The sequence below is a fragment of the Panthera leo genome, chromosome F3 (assembly GCF_018350215.1).
Source record: "Panthera leo isolate Ple1 chromosome F3, P.leo_Ple1_pat1.1, whole genome shotgun sequence".
Lineage (NCBI taxonomy): Eukaryota > Metazoa > Chordata > Mammalia > Carnivora > Felidae > Panthera > Panthera leo.
This window is the reverse complement of record NC_056696.1, coordinates 24,775,798-24,794,919: the sequence shown is the minus strand read 5'-3', so window position 1 is coordinate 24,794,919 and position 19,122 is coordinate 24,775,798. Positions and strand designations below refer to the sequence as shown.

General features: G+C 43.1%; 1 protein-coding gene across 5 annotated transcripts in view; it reads left to right on the top strand.

Moving 5' to 3' along the window:
• RGL1 (ral guanine nucleotide dissociation stimulator like 1) overlaps positions 1-19,122 on the top strand; it is a 254,758-nt gene that overhangs the window by 124,027 nt on the left and 111,609 nt on the right. For 3 of the 5 annotated variants that reach the window (XM_042924546.1, XM_042924547.1, XM_042924548.1), the window contains one exon: positions 7,754-7,864. The exons of 1 other annotated variant lie outside the window; for it this stretch is intronic. In XM_042924546.1, coding sequence (XP_042780480.1) covers positions 7,754-7,864 — 111 coding nt within the window. Of the gene's footprint in view, positions 1-6,661; positions 6,759-7,753; positions 7,865-19,122 lie in introns of those variants that run through there. One more of the 5 variants, XM_042924549.1, reaches the window with a different exon arrangement.

The window sequence follows — 19,122 nt, the reverse complement described above, 5'->3', positions numbered from 1 at the left end:
CCTGCCATCTGTCTTGTGCTATTTGTTTGTGTTTCTTCTGTCTCCACTTTTCTGCCTCCTATGGCAGCCTCTTCTTTAGTTGTAATGAGTCTGTCTAAAACTAGCTTGTAATTCACTTGCCTAAATAAGAAAACCTAATAACAGAGCATTGAAAATTTTAACTTATGGTATCTCTATGATAATTAGTAAAATTACTTGGGGACCTCAGAAAATGGAAGCAAATCATCTTTGACCAAGCATGACCGGTTCTTACCCTTTGCAAGGCAAGGTTGAAAGCTCAAGCAAAGAGTAGGTGAATGGGGCAACACCGGTTAGCAGAGCTAGGAACAACCATAGCAGGATACCCTGCTGATTATGGGGAGATGACTATGGAAAGTTCTTTGATGAACAACACAGCCTGCGAGACTGGAGAAGAGGAAGAAGCATTTCATAGGGATGTTGAAAGGATTAAGGTGTCTGCAGTTTGACAATACATAGATGTTGTTGGAGGAAAGGAGTCAAGAGTTGGCAGATTCGTGTGTTTATGTCCCCTACCAAAAAGTTTTAGGGAACTACATATTGCGGAAGATATGGTTTGTAAATAAACTATTGCACAATGGCTATTATCGATTTTGCTCAAAAGTGGGAAAGGTTCTCAAACTCATCTGTTTAGGTAAGGGCTGTGGGCAAGTAGAGGTGATAAGCACCCAGCACTCCTAAGGTGTGGAAGGAGAATCCTGACCTCTCACTTTTTAGTTTTCTTCCCATATTTGTTGTTGTTGTTATTGTTTTCTTAGGACTGTTTTTCCTCTAAACTTTAAAAAAAAATTTTGTTAATGTTTTATTATTATTTTTTATTTTTGACACAGAGAGAGAGAGAGAGACAGAGCATGAGCGGGGAGGGGCAGAGAGAGAGGGAGACACAGAAACCGAAGCAGGCTCCAGGCTCTGAGCTGTCAGCACAGAGCCTGACGTGGGGCTCGAACTCACAAACTGCGAGATCATGACCTGAGCTGAAGTCGGATGCTCAACTGACTGAGCCACCCAGGCACCCCTAAACTTTTGACTGGTCATAGGACATTATAGTCTGGCATTGACTTTGAGGACAAAACCAAGGCCTTCCCATTTCTTACCATCTTATGCTGATATTGCCAGTTTCAAGACAAGTGTGTCAGTACTTATTTCCACGTACAATGTCCATTATACTTGCACTGCCTTTATTTTTCTGTCATGCATTACAACTTATTATCCAAGAAAACAAGGAAACAAGCAAACTTGTAAAGAACATGCCAGGAACATGTGGGGGGTAGGGAGGGAAGGAGATGCATTTTTATTCAAGGCCTCTTATATCCCAAGAACTCGATTAGGTGTTTTATACAGCATGGTTTATTATGTTAGGTGTTTTACGTAGTATAGTTTATTTAACACTCATGATGAGCTTGAAGGGGACAGATGAGGACACTCATGCTGTGAGAAGTGAGGGTCAGACACTTGGTTGGAAGCTTCTAGAACTCAGATTCAAACTCTGACTCTCAGATGCCCCCTCATTTAGCCAGGCACATAAGTATTACTCTGTGGCATGCTGCCTATGTAAGTATACATAGCTTTTGTATTTTTCACTTTTTCTTGCAGCCAGAGAGGTAGAATAAAATCTAGGAAAGTGTGGTGTCAGAGAGGCCAGTGAATAGATACATGAATGAAGAGAATATGTAAACTACGTATTTCCACTTGTAGATACATTCTCTTAAAGAATCTGCTACTTATATTTGCTCTCTTTTTTTAATGTTTATTTATTTTTGAGAGAGAGAGAGAGAGAGAGAGCGAGCACACATCTGAAGCAGGCTCCAGGTTCTGAGCTGCCAGTACAGAGCCTGATGGGGGGCTCAAACCCATGAACTATGAGATCATGACCTGAGCTGAAGTTGGACGCTTAACTGACTGAGCCTCCCAGGTGCCCCTGCTTATATTTGCTCTTAACCGGCTCTCTATTGGCTCTGGTGAAACTGTAAAGTAAGCAAGTTTCGTCCTCCAATTTGGCGTTCTTCTATATATCTTCCTTCTCTCCTGTGACATCCTAGAATCCTTGTATTGCTACGGACTTATCAGTGACCACCAAATATGGCAACAGAAATAGGCAACCAAATAGGCAACTATTCCTAGCAGTATCCTATGCTTTAAGGATAGATCACACACCAAATTTTTAAGTGTACATAATGTTAACTGTAAGCACAATGTTATACAGTAGATCTCCAGAACTTTTTCATCTTGAATATCTGAAACTTTATACACATTGAACAGCAACTCCCTATTTCTCCCTTCCCCCAGTCGCTGACAAGAACCACCGTTACTTTCTGCTTCTAGGAGTCTGACTATTTTCGATAGCTCACGTAAGTGAAATCATGCAGTACTTGTCCTTCTGTGACTGGCTTATTTCACTTAGCATTATGTTCTCAAGGTCCATCCATGTTGTAGGCATATGACAGGATTTCCTCCTTTTTTACAGCTGAGTAATATTCTGTTGTAGGTATATACATATCACATTTTCTTCATTCATCCATCCATTGATGGACGGTTAGGTTGTTTCCATGTCTCGGCTATTATGAATAGTGCTGTAATGAACGTGGAAATGCAAATGTCTCTTTGAGATCCTGGTTTCAGTTATTTAGGATGAACACCCAGGGGTGGGATTGCTGGGTCATGAGGTAGTTCTATTTTTAGTTTATCGAGTCAACTCTGAAATGTTTTCCATAATGGCTGTACCAATTTATATTCCTACAAACAGTATACAAAGTTTCCCTTTTCTCCACATCCCAGCCAACGTTTTTTTTCTTTGTTTGTTTGAATAATGGCCACCTAATAGGTGTGAGGTGATATCTTATTGTGGTTTTGACTTGCGTCTCCCTGATGATTAGTCATGTTGAGCATCTTTTCATATGTCTGTTGGCCATTTGTATCTCTTCTTTGGAGAAATGTTTATTCAAGTCCTTTGGACATTTTTAAATTGGATTATTTTATTTGTTTGTTTTGTTGATTTGTAGAAGTTTCTTATTTCTTGTGGATTTTAACTCCTTATCAGCTATGTTGTTTGCAGATATTTTCTTCTATATGATATGTTGCCTTTTCATTCTGTTGATTGTTTCCTTTGCTGTATAGAAACTTTTTAGTTTGATCTAGTCTTGCTCATCTATTTTCATTTTTGTTGCCTGTGCTTTTGGTGTCATATCCATGAAACCATTGCCATGACCAATGTCATGAAGCTTTTCCTCTATGCATTCTAGGAGTTTAGTGGATATCCAGTTTACCCAGAACCATTTGTTGAAGAGACTGTCCTTTCCCCATTGTTTGTTCTTGGCACCCTTTTCAAAGATCACTTGACTGTATATGTGTGGGTTTATTTCTGGGCTCTCTGTTAGATTCCATTGGTCCATTATTTGTCTGTCGTATACCAGTTCCACACTGTTTTGATTACTATAGCTTATTAATATGTTTTGAAACTGGAAAATGTGACACCTCCAACTTTGTTCTTTGTTTTCAAGATTGCTTTGGCTTTTCAGTGTCCTTTCTGGTTCCATATGAATTTTAGGATTTTTTTTTTCTATTTCTGTAAAAAATGCTATTGCATTTTTGTTAGGGATTGCATGGAATTTGTAGATTTCTTGGGGTAGTATGGATATTTTAACAATAATTAAGTTTTCAAATCTATGAACACAAGATGTATTTTCGTTTATTTGTGTCCACAAGTGAATTTTTAGAATAAATGAATTCAATAAGGTTATAGGATGCCAGATTAGTGTATAAAAATCAATTGCATTTCTATATAAGAACAACCAACAGTCCAAAAATGAAATTAAGAAAATAATCCCATTCACAATAGCATCAAAAAGAATAAAAACTTAGGAATAAACTAAGCCAAAGAGATGAAAGACTCATACACTGAAAATTACAGAACATTGCTGATCTCCTTTTAACAAAACTTGACCTGTCCTCTAGGACCCTGCCAGATCATGGGCAAGCTAATCTGGTAAATAAATTCAAACTTAATTATAAATGGCTTACTGGTTTATCCTTCCCACATATTTGCCAGGAGTATTTTAACCCAAAGGTATGTGTAATAAGGTAATACTGTCTGAGCTGCCTACAGGTGAAATATTTTTAAATGAATATTTTAAAAATTGTAAAATGCAACACTTAATGCACTATCTAGTATAACCAGACCTGTGTGTGTGTGTGTGTGTGTGTGTGTGTGTGTGGTTAAGCATTTGAACAACATCACATACATTATCAGATATAAATAAAAAGTTATTCTTGGAAAACCTCTCTGAAATTATAATGCAATTTAGTAAGAAGACATGATTTCAGGGTTCCCCACACTGCATACATATATAACTTTTCAGTGAGTCTGGAAAAAAATACAGTTTGGGAAGAAATGCAATAATAAGGGAATAGAACTTTTTGATTACTTACCATTTGCTAGATACTTTGCATACATATTTCATTTAATCCTTTTTCGAACTCTGTGAGGAGGTAGATGTTTGTCCCTTTTTACAGATGAGGAAACTAAGGCTCAGGGAGGTAGCGCCCAAGGTCATTCTTTTTCTTTTTCTTTCTTTTCTTTTTGTTTCTTTTCCGAGAGAGCACAAGCAGGGAAGGGGTGGAGAGAGGAAGAGGGAGAATCCCAAGCAGGCTCTGCACTGTCAGTGAGGAGCCTGATGCAGGGCTCGAACCCACGAACTGTAAGATCATGACCTGAGCTGAAGTCAAGAGTTGCATGCTTAGCCGACTGAGCCACCCAGGTGCCTCCAACTTCACTCTCGACGTAAGTGTGGATTTGAAGCTGGATCCACTTGCCTTGAAGCCTGTGTTTTCACTCTATACACCAGGTGGCCAGCCAGGGAATTGGTGGAGAAGAGGGTGACAAGATCTGAAACCGGAGTGGAGCATTATGAATTATAAGCTGCCCTGTCTGGGAAGGCTGCACGGGACAGGCAAGGCTGAGAAACTGCTTGATGTCCCTGAAGTGAAAATTTTTCAGTAATCTCCAAATTTACAGCCCAAATCAGGTTACAGTAGTGGTGAAATTAACTAATGGCTGGCTTAACTGTCCTCAGGTGCATCTTGAGGTCTTTGAGATCACGGAATAGGTAGGTCCTCTAAGGGTGGACCAGGGGCCTGAGGATGGCATAAGGAGGAGGGGCAGGTAGGGCGTCCACATGATTTTCCTCTAGACACTGGGGACACTCTATCCTGCTGATCACAAGGAGGATCTGGTCTATGTGCTGTTCCTTTTTTTTTTTTTTTTTTAAATTATAGAAACAATCACTTCAGTTTCATAAAAAGAGCATTCACTGTCTCCACAGTTACTGAGCTGGGTAGGTTCTCGTTGTATAAGAGGAACTTGGCTGAGTGACTTCAAGATGTTCTTGAATGTCCCAAATCCTTTTGTTTCTCCTTGATGTGTTTTCACTGTCATTTATTCTGTTCTCCTGGGAACATCGGTACACATGACTCTCTAGCTTTGCAGTTCATGATATATTTATTATGAACCAAATCCTAGCCTTATGCCTTAGCATGGCAATTAGTGAGAGGTCTTTAAAAACAAATTGAAAGGTGATTAAATTCAACTAGTATAAGATGTGAGCTCTGAGGATTTTTTTTTTTTTGGAATTGGCATGGAATTCTGTCACGTGCCATTTTGATTACATTATCATCTGGTATTATGCTGTTGATTTATTAAAACTGGATCTAAGAGATGTTATAATCTTTTGTCCTGGTAGTAGATCTTTCTGTTATGACAAAACTCCCTCTAACAGTCTCCTCGTGAAGGGCTCTGTCCTTGCTGTTACTATCCCGCTGTGTCCCTACAGTTGGGACAACTCAACGGATGGCTGTCTCACAAAGACTCACAGAACCTCCAGGGCCACTGATGGCCCACTTTCCGCGCTGTCAGCCCCAGCAAAACCCTATTCTGCTTTGTCCCCTTCCCACCCACGATGGCCAGTTACTGTGGATGAGCCTTATCATAATGGGTGGCAGAAAGAAGTCCAGAGCAATTTCCTGTTGGCAGCGTGCTGATGCGCGACCGGGTAGGGCCCCTGGGCATGGGTTTTGGAATATCCTCTGACCGTTTCTTTTTTGCCCTAATGAAAAACTTCCTGGCTTCTAGTACTGCCCCTCTCTTTGGGGGCAGCTCTGATTTAACCTAAATTCAGTAGGTAACAAAAGTTTTCCCGACCCTCTCCTCCCATCCTTTTGGCTCTGCCCGCTCCCCCTTTATCTCTTAGCAAAGGAAGAGGACACACACTCGGACACCCCCCCCCCCCCCCCCCAACACACACACCGCGCACGGTGCTTTCTTGGCACCTGGTGACCGTCTAGGAAACCTGAGCACCTTGAAAGGCTTGTGTCCCGATCGCCTTCTGGGCCGGAGAAACTACTGCATGCTAACTTTATGCATGGGATTTGAGAAAGGGAGAGTGTGCTCGGAGCACAAACAGGAAAGCCTGACATCACGGAGCGGCGGAGCGGCGCGGGGAGGAGTCTGCGGCGCCCTCGCTCGCCGCGCTCCCTTTGTGGCCCGAGTCGCGCGCACCGGCGGCGGCGGCGGGTGCAGCGCGCGGGTCTGTGCTCGCTCGGGGCGCGGCGGGCGCGCGGGCGGTGGGGCTGGGGGCGCGGCGGGCGCGCCGGCCGAGACCGCGTTGGGCCCGGAGCGGGGCGCAGGATGCCGCGGCCGCGGACCGAAGAGAAAACTGAGAATGAAATTGCTTTGGCAAGCTAAAATGGTAAAGAGAGCTCTGCCTTCTCCCGAGGCTTCTCTGGTGGGGAATCTTCTGCCGCTTTCTCCGGGTGTGTTTTGGACTCTGTCGGAGCGGACGGGGCCATCCGATCCCCTACTTGGGAGCTGAGGCTGCCTCGCTCCGCTTTGTACGCTTTCCTCTCGGCGTGTCTTCTTTTCAACGACACCTACTTTGTCGGCAGTTGCCTCTGGTGTGTCTGGGGCAGATGTTTGTCGGGAAAGGGAAACTTTTAAGGACAGAGGACTGTTAGTCGGGGTGAACCCGGGAGCGCTCCCGCGCCCCGGCGGCTCTTTAACACCACTCGGGCTGTAGCTGGGGACGTGGAAGTCCAGGGGGTCGCGCACGCCTTTTACTTGCGGCTGCATGATGATGTGTTGCTTTTTCTGCACTTGCCAGATTCTTTTCCGGAAATAAACACTTTTTACCTCCAACCCCGCTAACTTTTTGGGTCCCAGCACAGCAAGAGGAGAAAAAGACACGGGGAGCGTTTCACTTCCAAGGGAGTCAGGGCTCCTGGCGTTTTAGACACTTGTTTGTGCCTGAGTTTAAAATGTAGTATGCTCAAGTAACTGAGCCACTTATAAAAGTAGTACAGACTTTGTACCAACGAATTATTTTTCTTTTCACTTAAGTGGGGGGAGGTGTTAATCAGGATTAAATCATAGTGTCTTAAAGAAGGAGGGGGGAAAAAAGACTTAAGAAAACCCCCTAAGTTGTGTGAGTGAGTGTAGGAAAAATAACTACATGGAAAAGTCCAGGGATCTTGATACCACAGGAAAGGGCTGGGGTCCAAGAAAATTTCAGCATTCCTTCTATCGCAATGTGTCTTGTATTGCTCTGATTGTAATATTTATTTTGAACAGCCCGTCTTGTGCCCTGAGTGCTGGTGTAAGCAGTAAAGCAGCTGGGATAGATTGTGGTTAGCAGAGAGGAAAAAAAAAAATACTCTTTTTCTTTCTCTTTATCCCATCCCCTGGCAGAGCTCGATTCAGGACTGGGGTGAAGAGGTAGAGGAAGGAGCTGTTTACCATGTCACCCTCAAAAGAGTCCAGATTCAACAGGCTGCCAATAAAGGAGCAAGATGGCTAGGGGTGAGTAAAGCTGGAGACACTGTGAACTTTGGAGCTGCAGAGTCTCTTGTTCTGTGAATATCATTATTATTTAGCAGAGGCAGCCTTTTTTTTTTTTTTTTTTTTTTTCTTTCCTTCGTCGTCTTCTTCTCTTTTGGCCTTCAAAAGGAAACTGCCAATGACCGAGTGTTTGCACTAGCTGTTCAGGTCTGTTTTTGTACTTAATGTTTTCCAAAGCATCTTCCCTAGGTTTGTCAATAATTCAGAACCTCTTAGAAATGTTGAGGCTTTTGGCAAAGAGAGTGGGGGTGGAGTGGCCGAAAGTGACACGCAGTAACAAGGACCAGAAAACAGCACTCTGTGCAGATAGCCATAAGCAGTTTTGCCCATATGGCACCTTTTTCTCTCCCTGTCCTCTCCCTGTTGATGCTGAGAGCCCCTCTCCTCCTGTACCTCTACCACGTATCCAGGATGCTCAGGGCACAGACCATTCCTGATCTGCTGCCTACGGGGGGAGGTGGTGGCAGATTTCCCACTGTTACCTCCTTTCTGCAGCCCGCGAGGAGACAAATGCACACTTAGTGTCCACGACTTCATATGTAGCGTGCACAGAGTGCTGGCTCTTTGGAGAGTCACTGCTTCCATAAACAAGACTTTTTTCCACCAAGGTTCTAAAATCTTGGTTGAGATCATGTGAGTTATCTATTATCACCTAATGGCTCCTTCGGCACATCCCCGTGAGAAATGGAAAGCTTGGCGACAAGGATCGCTACTCCAGCAAATACCAACATGTGGAAGAACGAAGGAATTCTTGATCTGGAGATAGAAGTAATCCTCAAGAGACAGCAGTGAGAGGTGATACAAAAAGCCTTGAGAAAGAAGATCACGGTAGGCTGGAGAGAGGGGATGAAGTATGGTCTCACCTGGCCTCAGGCCAGCTGCACTCAGCCTTCATAGGGGATGGACTTGAGAGCAATGAAGATTGGGCACTTGTATCCAATCTCTACTGGCTTTGGGTTTCACAGAATTCAGTGTTTGAGCAGCAAAGGCGGGATGTGAAGGAGGACAGGAAACCAAAGTGCCCAGAGCCTCACGTCGAGACCAGAGGCAACACGTTAACTTATAACTCCCTGAGTTTAAGGCAGAATGGCCAGCAGCCGTGATTTCCTCTGCTCCGGGTCCGCTAGTCTGCTGACACGGGTGTTCATTGCTTCGGGCGTCCCCAGCTACCTCAACTCGGGCCTTTCCTGCTCTGTACTTGGGACCGAGGTACCTCCCAGTAGGGCAGTGAACCGTTAGTCACATCTGCGGGTGTGGCCTGGAAAGGTAGGAATCTTCTGTTTGAAGACCAGAGGTCTTCACTTGTCTAACAGGCACCTTACTCGGAATATGATTTTCAAAAGCACTCGGTGCCTCCCCAGCAGACCTGACAGGGAAAGCAGAACCAGAGTTCTGGCAAGTCTTCACTTTATTTTGGGGGGTTGTGTGCGTCTTATTTACATGTGGTATTGATGTGGTGTGGCTTGTCTGCGTATTTCAAAATGATTCACAAGTTCTAAACCAGCTGCCTTTCACAGGGTCATTATGTTTCCTGATGCTGTGTTGTTCCTGTCTTTCTAAGGAGACCAATGTTACTTGGGTGACAGTTTTAGTTTTCAGCCAAACACAACAGCAACGAATGAATAAGTCAGGGGAAAATGGAGGGGTTAACTCTATAGGCCCCAGACACACAAGGTATGGTTCGCTGAGATGTTCATAGTTATGTCGTGATTCTCACTCACTTTCTGTTGCCAGACTCTGCCTCTCTTCTCTCCTCGCTCTCAGTGTGCTCAAATGTATACAGAGTTCAGAGTTGGTTCACCATGGATTTAGCAGTAGAGCTGAAATATCGAGAGGGAGACAATGTGAAAAGATTTCTTAGAGTGGATAGAAGAATCTGTCCCTTCTCCATTGCAACAAAGTGTGATTTGTGGCTACCCTCCCAGACCTCAAGAGCATGTTCTTAGGAACTTTCCAACTCTGATCCCACGTGTTTCCTTGTCTTTGGTGTCCTGTTGGGAAGCTCTGTTTTTGTCCTTGGAATTCCAGACTTAATTAAATGCTACTCAACCAATTGAGCCATAGGAATTGCAAACCCTTCTTTTGAGGACTGAGTGGCTTCTCCATATTTGTTTTCCTACATTCCAGTAGCCCTTCCAAAATTCTCCAAAGCAACCAGTGTTAGGGTGAACTAGAGATGGAGGTGAGGGTATTACTGAAGTATGTCAATAATCTTATGAGGAAGGTGGTGTTGTGATATCTTTCCCCCTCCCCCCATAAGGAAACTAATGTCTAGAGAAGTTAAATTGATTTTTGGGTCACATAGCTAGGAAGTGGTAGAGGTTGGATTCGAACCCAGTTGGTTAATCTCTTGCTGTCAGGAGCTGCCTGGAACTTTCAGACCATTTCCATAATAGTGGAAGAGAACATCAGCTCAGAAGACCAAAGATGCTTATGGTGTACTTATGCTTATGGTGTGCTTTTTGCTTAGATACTATCTGTGGTGCAGGACTTGAGTGATGGGACTTTCTCTTCTTTACATCCTGAATGATAATTTGAACCACAAATTGACATACTTGTTGGGAAGATATGTATCTGATTGATAAATTCTCCATTTTGGATGTATGAAGTATGGTGCACCAAAGATACGTATGAGATTATGTAGCACACGAGGGTGGGCGTAGCTCTCATTATATGTCTAAAAAGATTATTCAAAAAGCCTAAAAGACTGAGCACAATTTTTGTATTTTCTAGTACTCAGATCGCAAAACACAATTAAGATTCAATTTGGAAAGGATAGCAAAAATAATTCCGCACCCTCAGATGGGAAGTATCATACAATCCAAAACATTCAGAACATTCTTTTTTGGTTTGTGTGTTAAATTTTATGTTTCGTTGATCTTTTGAAGTAAAACCCTCTGCCTTTGGTTGTAAAATATACAACAGAATATGGCCCGGGCCGGGTTTACTTCTACATGTGGCTGCAGCTTTGCCTGTTGACAGTGAAGTTATGTTGGAAAACTTTGAAAAACCAAATATTATTGAAATACTGACCCCATTTTCCCTTTACAATAACTTCTTAGCCGAGGATAACTTTTCTTAGCTAGAGCCCTCAAGGAGTAGTGGCTCCAATTATGTCATAGAATCATAAAACCTCAGGATTGGAAGGGACATTAAAAAGTCATTTCATCCAACCATTCAATTAGCTTGTAGAATGTTCAGTGATTTTTGGAAGAGCAAATGGTCAAAACTGGTTATTTTTCTTTGGTCTCAGTATTGCGGTTTTATATGGACAGTGATATGTAGAAATGATTGGAGAGAAGATCAGTATTCTCTGGAAGCAGGAAATGTACCATTTTAGGACGAATACTCAAATGGACAGAGGATAAGGATCCAACTCTCAGGGAAGGGGCTTTGGCGTCAGGAGTGTAGTCTGCTGTCTTTGCAATATGACAGATGGAGGGCACAGAAAATGCATCAAACCTAGTGATAAATTCAAAGTGGGGATATTTGTTTCATAAACAGGATTGGTAGTGGTAGGTCACCTCAGCAAGGTTTGTGGGGTGTGGAATGGTCACTGGGTGGTCACATGACTTTTCTCAGTTTTATGCGTCTGTGGTTATGCGGTCCTTGTGGTGGGGCCCCAGTTCCTCCCTTCCTTATGTCCTGTATTTATCACCGTGCCTCCCACATAGGCCCTTGTTGGGTTGAGTTGAAATGCTTGGTATCTGGGAGGCTGGTTAAGATAACAAATTAAGACAGGAGAAAGCAGAATATATTTAGAAAAAAAGGGAACCGGAAATCTGTTATAGAACCTAGTGTTTAGGATGAATTGTGGCCAGTCTGTGGGCCAATATGGGCACAGTGGCAAGATAAGCACTTGTCACATCTGAATCGAGAAGTCATCTCTCACTTGGATCCACTGTTTGGCTTGACTCTACCTGGTGGTTTGGTGATATTGCTATCCATGTTGCCTTCAATTAGTTCCTCAAGTTTTCAGCTAACTTCACTTATGGGCAGCTTCTCTGATCTCCCACGTTTGGAGGAAATACTCCCTCTGCACGTTCCAGAGCATCCTCTAATTCTCTGTCATGCATTCACCTCACTCTGTTGTAATGGTCTGTTTACTTGTTTGTATCTCCCACTGGACAAAAAGGTTGGCCAAGTGTGAACCGTGGCCATCTAGTTGGCAGAAACTCAACAAATGTTTGTTGAATGAATGGATCAAGCTTCGTCCCTTTTTGGGAGACTAATTTTGTCCTGACAAATATGAATGTATGGGTTGCTCCTTATTTAAAATGCAATGAGCACGAAGATGTTAGCTTATAAAGAAGAGGAGGGGCGTGTGGGAGCGAGAAAAATCAATTAGGTAATGATTACAGCTCTCTTAACATTCTTTCTGGAACAAAGCAGGGCACAAACAAAGGTAGTGATTATTCATTTTAAGAAAAAAACTCACAGTAGTGAATTAACTAGACCATTCCCCAGTGCCTTTTAAAAGGAGTAGACCCCATTATACTTGTCTCATTGCTGAATGGTGAAGAAAGAAAGGCAAGGCACAAGTTATAAAGCATTGGCAAATGTTACAACTGTGTGTGGTTGGGAAGCTCAGGGGCAGGACTTTAGAATTTTAAGGAGATAAGCCGTAGAGGAGCCCTTGGTTTACAGTTGGTCATCCATGTTTCCATCTAGGAAAACAGGCCCGTGGGTTGCATTATTTTTGTCTAGCAGAATGTTGAATTTAGGCTTTAGAAAGTAAATTTCAAAATTTAGCAGCCATCTGTAAGTGAATCAACTCCTCTTTTTCATTTTGACCCTGGGAACATGTTTCTAAAACAATCCACTAATATGGCAGCCTACCCCAACCAAGAAAATACAGTCCATTTCAGTTGCCTGAGATAGCGCTATAACGCTGGATCCTTTCACTGCTTTGCAAATCTCTTGGGATCTGCGTCAGAGATATTTAGCATGTAATTAAAATATCCAGTTCAGTTCACCAATTCAGGGGACACTCAGCTGGTTCCAAATAATGTGTCTACCTGCAGCAAGTACATAATAGTATAAATATAAGAGGGACATTGACTCCTGATACTTAAAGTATACGTTCTGTTAAGTCAATATTGTAAATGTATTTTATTATTTATGTGAAATTATAAAGAGAAAGTTTCTTGAAGTTTTAAATTTAGAAAGAAATGGAGAGCAATATGGCAAATACTGTGCTTTTCTCCTTCCGTGCTTCGCTGAAATTTGTCACTGCCCTGTCTTACTTTAGTTTCCTTTGTCCATGGCGTCTGTTCGTTTTACACCTCCCCCTTCTAAATAGTTAGAATCTCATAGTGACTGTCTTACACATTTTATGTTAAAATATGCCATAGCAAGACATTAACCTTTCTACCATGTTACACTATGGGATACCATGATATCCTATCTCATGATATGGAAAAAAAAATTTTTCTGTAAACAGAGCAAGGAAAGTATTGGTTAAATGGAGGGAAGATACCAAATGTTGCCTCATTCCATTGGAAAAGCTCAGCTAGCTCAAGTTTGGGTTGCTGATGGGTGTGGCTATCTCCAGAGTTGATTTGGAGTCTGGAGTTTTTGGCAGTTTCTGGGTCCTCTGCTAGTAAACACATTCAGTATGAACTTCCTTGCTGCTGTTGTTGTATGCTTGTTTGTATGATTCTGTCATCTGTTTGAGTCAGCTAAACTAGGCTTCAGTAGTATTCATTTTTTCATCAAAGACCTTTGTTATGTCAAACACCATGTTAAGTCTTGGGAATCCAGCCTTGTTCTAAAAGAACTTACAGGTAGTAGGGAAGACAGAAACTTAAACTGATTACAATATATTGAGGTAAGTATGATTAGTGCCATGCAAAAGATCTGTGTGTTAGGGGAACCCCAGAGGGGATCATGTAAGTCAAGTGGAAGGTCGGGCGCGGGCACTCCAGGAGGGCTGCATAGAAGAGAGGACTCTTTAGTGGAGAGTTAACAACTGAGTAGGTGCTGGAGACAGGGAGCACAGGGTGGAGGAAAGCACAGAGGCTGGAAGGGAGACCACTGTGTGAGGCTCAGCATGGGGAAGAGGGAAGGACGGACGCCTGGTTCTGGGAAGGTGACAGGAAAGGAGGCCAGAGAGAAAGGCTCAGCCACGTCACTGAGAGCCTGGAATGCTATGTTGTGGAGTTTGCTCAGCCCTGAATGCCGGATAGTCGTTGAAGGGCCTTAAGCAGAGTGGCAGGGCCGGATCTATACTTTAGCAAGATGATGGACAGCTGAGGGGTGAATGCTCTGGAAAGGAGCAGACTGGGGTGTGGGAGAGGGAAGAGGCTAAACTGGAGGTGAAGTGAGGAAAGGGACGAGGACCTGAATGGAAAGGTGGCAGCACGACACAGGGTGGGGTGAGGGGAGGACAGTCTAGGAAGGAGGAGGGCGGGAGTGGGGGATGGGAGGCCTGGCAGGCATGGGTCTTAGGCACCCTGGCTTCAGAGAGCTTGTCAAAAACTGGGCTTTCTGGGGTCTGCATCATCCTCTGCTCATTGGGTGAAATGTCCTGCAGACTTCAAGTCAGGCTTCCTCTGTGTATGTGCTAACAGATGCCTTCTTTCCTGTCAGAAAGGCCCTGCAGCCTAACCAGCCCCAGGTGTGCCTGCCATGTCCTGTCCAGAGACGAAATCTCAGTTAGGCTCACTGTGGACAAGGCAGCAAGCCGAGCTTGGTTCTCAGGTTCCAGAGAACTTTGAAGAGCGGGTGGTTTCTCTCTTCTCTCTGTCTCTCTCTCTCTCTCTCTGTAAGTCTTCTGTTTCCCTACAAACTAAACAAATTAAATCTGTAGGCCACAGAGAGAGAGAATAAACATGGAACCCACAGGCCTGTGATTATAGAGCTATATTTTAGACAACAGCAGTTAAAACTTATAATTGTCATGTTAGAGACACAAGAAATTTTATGGTTGGATGTCTTGGCCTTTTCCCTGTCCCTGTTCACTGCCTTTAACCCCTCTTTGACACGGTTTGTCCCAGTTGCTGGCATCACTGCTCTCGGAGGCTCAGTCTGGTTGCTAGTTCCACTCATGTAAAAGAAAACAATTGGTTAAGATCTAATGTTTTCCTAGTTTACCACTACCACAATTTTAACCTCTCTCTCTCCCCCTCTCTCTATCTCACACACACACACACACACACACACACACACACACGGCCTAAATTAAAATGTCTTTTCACATTTTATTTTTTAGGATCTCCTGCATCTTCGGAAGGCCTCTTTTATATAATTATTCAAAGCCTGACTTTATCATGTCTTTGCTTGTTTTTCCCTCAACTGTGTCATTTTTGTGATTAACTTGCACCATTTAGGAACCGTCTTTGGTTTAAAAAAGAGTAAAAACAGAGGAAGGAGGGAATAAAAGGTAGGGCAAGCTTACAGCATGAGATAAAAGACGCCACCTGGGAGGAGGCTCGGTGAGTCCTGTGAAGAGAGAATCACGTCATTCACCACTGGTCCTTTTGGCTTAACATTGTAGAAATACCTGGGCCTTGCCACCGATGTGGCTGCGGCTTGTGTCCCTGTGGTTGGGGTTCCTCAAAGCCATCTTCTCCCTTCCGCCCTGCAGGGCGTGACTTCTAAGGGGCTGGGATGCTGTGTTGTCGGTGGTTCTCAATGTATTTTCATCCTCACGGACTCCTTACCCTACACTTTCTAGCATTTCATTGCTTGTGCCCACGTGGGGTCCGTTCATTGGAATTCATTTCCACACGGTTAATCTTATCCCACGTAACCTTCCCAGACGTTTTCTGTCTGTTTGATCCTTTCGCCACAGAATTGAGCAGTTCAGCTTTTTCCTTGATTCTGTTTCCTGCTGATTTCAATATCCATTCTCCTCTTTTATAAAAGTGAAGCTAAGGCCGAGTCTTTCCAGTTTCATAATTCTAAAGAAAACTGGAAAACCCAAAACCAGACTTTCCTGCTAAAAGTAGGATGTCTTTGCTCAGTAATATCAGCGGAGTCTCTCTAGAACCTTCCTGTTCACACTCTTCCCTAGTTATGTACCCTTGTCATGCCAGTAACTTCTGTCGCTGCTGGTGATGAAGCTAGAATATGTGGGCAATTTTTATCTAACAAAAGACCATTTAATGGATTTAAGTAAAAATAATCGAAACTGGATTAGATATTGGCTTAAAATAAAATGCTTTGTACTCGTGACATTTCCAATTAAGACTGCAGCACTTGAAATTGTTTGTTGAGCTGAGACTCCTAAATAGAAAATTCAGGAAACCGGAAGCATTTGGTTAGTTTGTGAAGCACACGGAAGACATTTGCTGTTTTGTATCCACATGTTGACCCCCCCGAATGACACAACACAATGAGCATATCTATTTTAAAAACGACTTAGCCAAGTTTGTTTTGTTTTGTTTTGTTTTGTTTTGTTTTGTTTTGTTTTGACAGAGTGAGAGGGCGCAAGTGAGCGAGGGGCAGAAACAGAGAGAGAGAATCCCATGAAGGGGAGGGGGTGGGGAGAGAGAAAGAAGCAGGGCTCAACCAAAGTGGGGCTCGTGTTTTTTACCCAAAGCAGCGCTCGAGCTCACCTGGTGTGGGACTCATCTCACGAACCATGAAATCATGACCTGAACTGAAGTCAGATGCTTAACCGACTGAGCCCCCCAGGTGCCCATGACATAACCAGGTTTTAATAAGGCCCAGAGCCATCAAGGCCCGGATGGGGAATTCACCCATGGTTCTTTCTTCTCAGTTGGAGCCTTGGGGGGAGCTGGCACCTCCTGGTTGCTCTTCCTTTCTGCAGATATTTTCAGCAGGAGCTCTGGTTGAGGGAGGTCCCAGAGCACTGGTGAAGGGCCACTAGTCGATAATGTAAAAGCTTTGTATGGTGACAGATGGTAACTACGCTTATTATGGTGAGTATTTCATAGTGTATATAATTGTCAAATCACTATGCTGTACATCTGAAACTAACATAATATTGTATGTCAACTATACTTCAACTAAGAGAGAGAGAGAGCACGCAGCTGTGCTCTGGAACCAGGCAGACCTGAATTCAGAACTTATACCTGCCACATGTGAGCTGTGTGGGCCTGAGCCATGAAGTCACCAACCCTCTTTAAGTCTGACTTGCTTACCTGTTGGAAGGACACCAGCACTACCTTCCTTCCTGATGGGGTTACTGTGATTAGTGAAGGAGTTTTGTATGTAAGGTACTTGGTGTGGCGCCTAGGATACAACATGCACTCATTCACTGAGTGTGGGGCTCTCATCAGGACCCCACCGTCAGAGCCGTCTTTAGAACCCCGCCATGAAAACTTGTAGAAGCCCGGGAGTCTTTCTTCTCTGTGTCCCCTGAAGTTTAGGGTTGTATATAAACCAGATTGCTTAAGAAGTAGTATTAGGAAGGCTTCAAGGCATGTTCCTGACATCACTCTCTCATTTTGCACATCTGAGGGGAATGGCCATGGCAGTATTTAGTGATCCTTGCTTATTAAAAGTAATATCTATTGTGTTTTCTCTGTCCGGCTGCTTGTACCATGAAGGACGATTATTGTTTAGGCTCCAATATTTCACATTTAAAATTCCTTCAGTTTTCCTATATAGTTAATTGATTGGTGTGCTTCTTTTAATGCTTTAAAAATATTTTAGTACTTAACAATTATATTTGATATTTCTGACCAAAAAATAGAAGGGTAGGAAACCACTTTTCTGCATTGGTCAGCATTATGCTAATCGTTTTTTGTTGGGCATAATTTTAGGATGTTAGCAAACTGTGCTTGCACCGTTTGGACTAAGCTTGGTAAGTGCAAATAAGTCAATGCCACACATTGATTAGCTGATGCGGTCACTTGACCCCCAAACTAGGAATGAGCCGGATTGCTCCCAAGGTGGTCACGTGTCTTTTTTAAATCTTCAGTTTCCTCATCTGTGAAGTGGGGAAGATACCTGCTTTCCCTTCTGCCTATGGATATTGTGAGGATCATATGAGTTAATGTATATAAAAGTGCTTTTTAAAAAATATTAAAAAAATAAGTGTTGTTTAATGTTTACTCATTTTTTTGAGAGTGAAAGAGCAGGGGAGGGGCAGGGAGAGAGGGGGACAGAAGATCTGAAGTGGGCTCTGTGCTGACAGCAGATAGCCCGATGTAGGGCTTGAACTCATGAACCCTGAGATCATGACCTGAGCCAAAGTCAGACACTTGACCGACTGAGCCACCCAGGCGCCCCTATAAAAGTACTTTTTAATATGTAAATTACTATGCTAATATAAGGATGGTCTCATTGTCATCATTTAACTTAAAGTCATTTCCTCACCGCGAAGTGTTTGATGGACGTATGGTCTGTCCTTAGTCTTCCCTTTCTACTCATCCCAGAGAGAATCTTCTCCATATTTTTTTCTTTCCAGTTGCTGTTACTTTGATGATATCTTCGTGTTCGGCAAGGAGTAGCATTTCCTCTGCCACTACCATTGTTACTACTAGTATATTCTGTGTGCGTTGAAAATGCAGACAAGGCTTCTCTCTATAGATTGGATGTGGGAAAAAAAAATACCCGTATTCACAGGAGTCTAAGATAAATGCAGCGAATATTTTACATATGAAAACTTTCTTCTTTCTCATTCTTATTCTCTCCAAGATGATTAATTTTTTATTTTTTTAGATAATGCCTCCTGGTTTTGATTCTCCCTTTCTTTCTGGTACTTTTAATTTGGTGCAGCAAAGGGTGGTAAAGTTAATGCACCAAGGAATGGAAAATGCTTCCAGCCCTCCAGAGCTGCTGGAAAATCAAAGCTTGATTTGAGGCCAAATACTGATGTGGGACTTGAACTCATGACCTAATGCCAGAGGCAAGAATGTTACCAACCGACCCACTCTGACCCTCATAAGATGGAGGCATTTAAAATCCTTTCTTTGAGTAGTCCTTTTGTTGCTTTCTGTGTTTTCTCCTCTCTTTCAGCCTTTTCCTACAGTGTTCCTGGCTTCCCTGTTAGGAATACAATTTTAGTTTTAAGATCTTTTTTTCTCACTGCCTTTCCATTTGCTTATTACAGTTGCTTCCTTCTTGCTTTCCATTTCTCCTGTGTGAGTTCCTTTTTTGTTGTTGTTCCTGCCCTTCCTGTCCTTCTTCTGGATTAAAAATAGCCTACAGGGTCTCTGGCTGCTTGCCCATGAACCTGACCTTCCTTCTATTCATATAGGGACCCCCCTGAGCATCTGAAGATCCTTTCCTCCTCTCTCAGGATA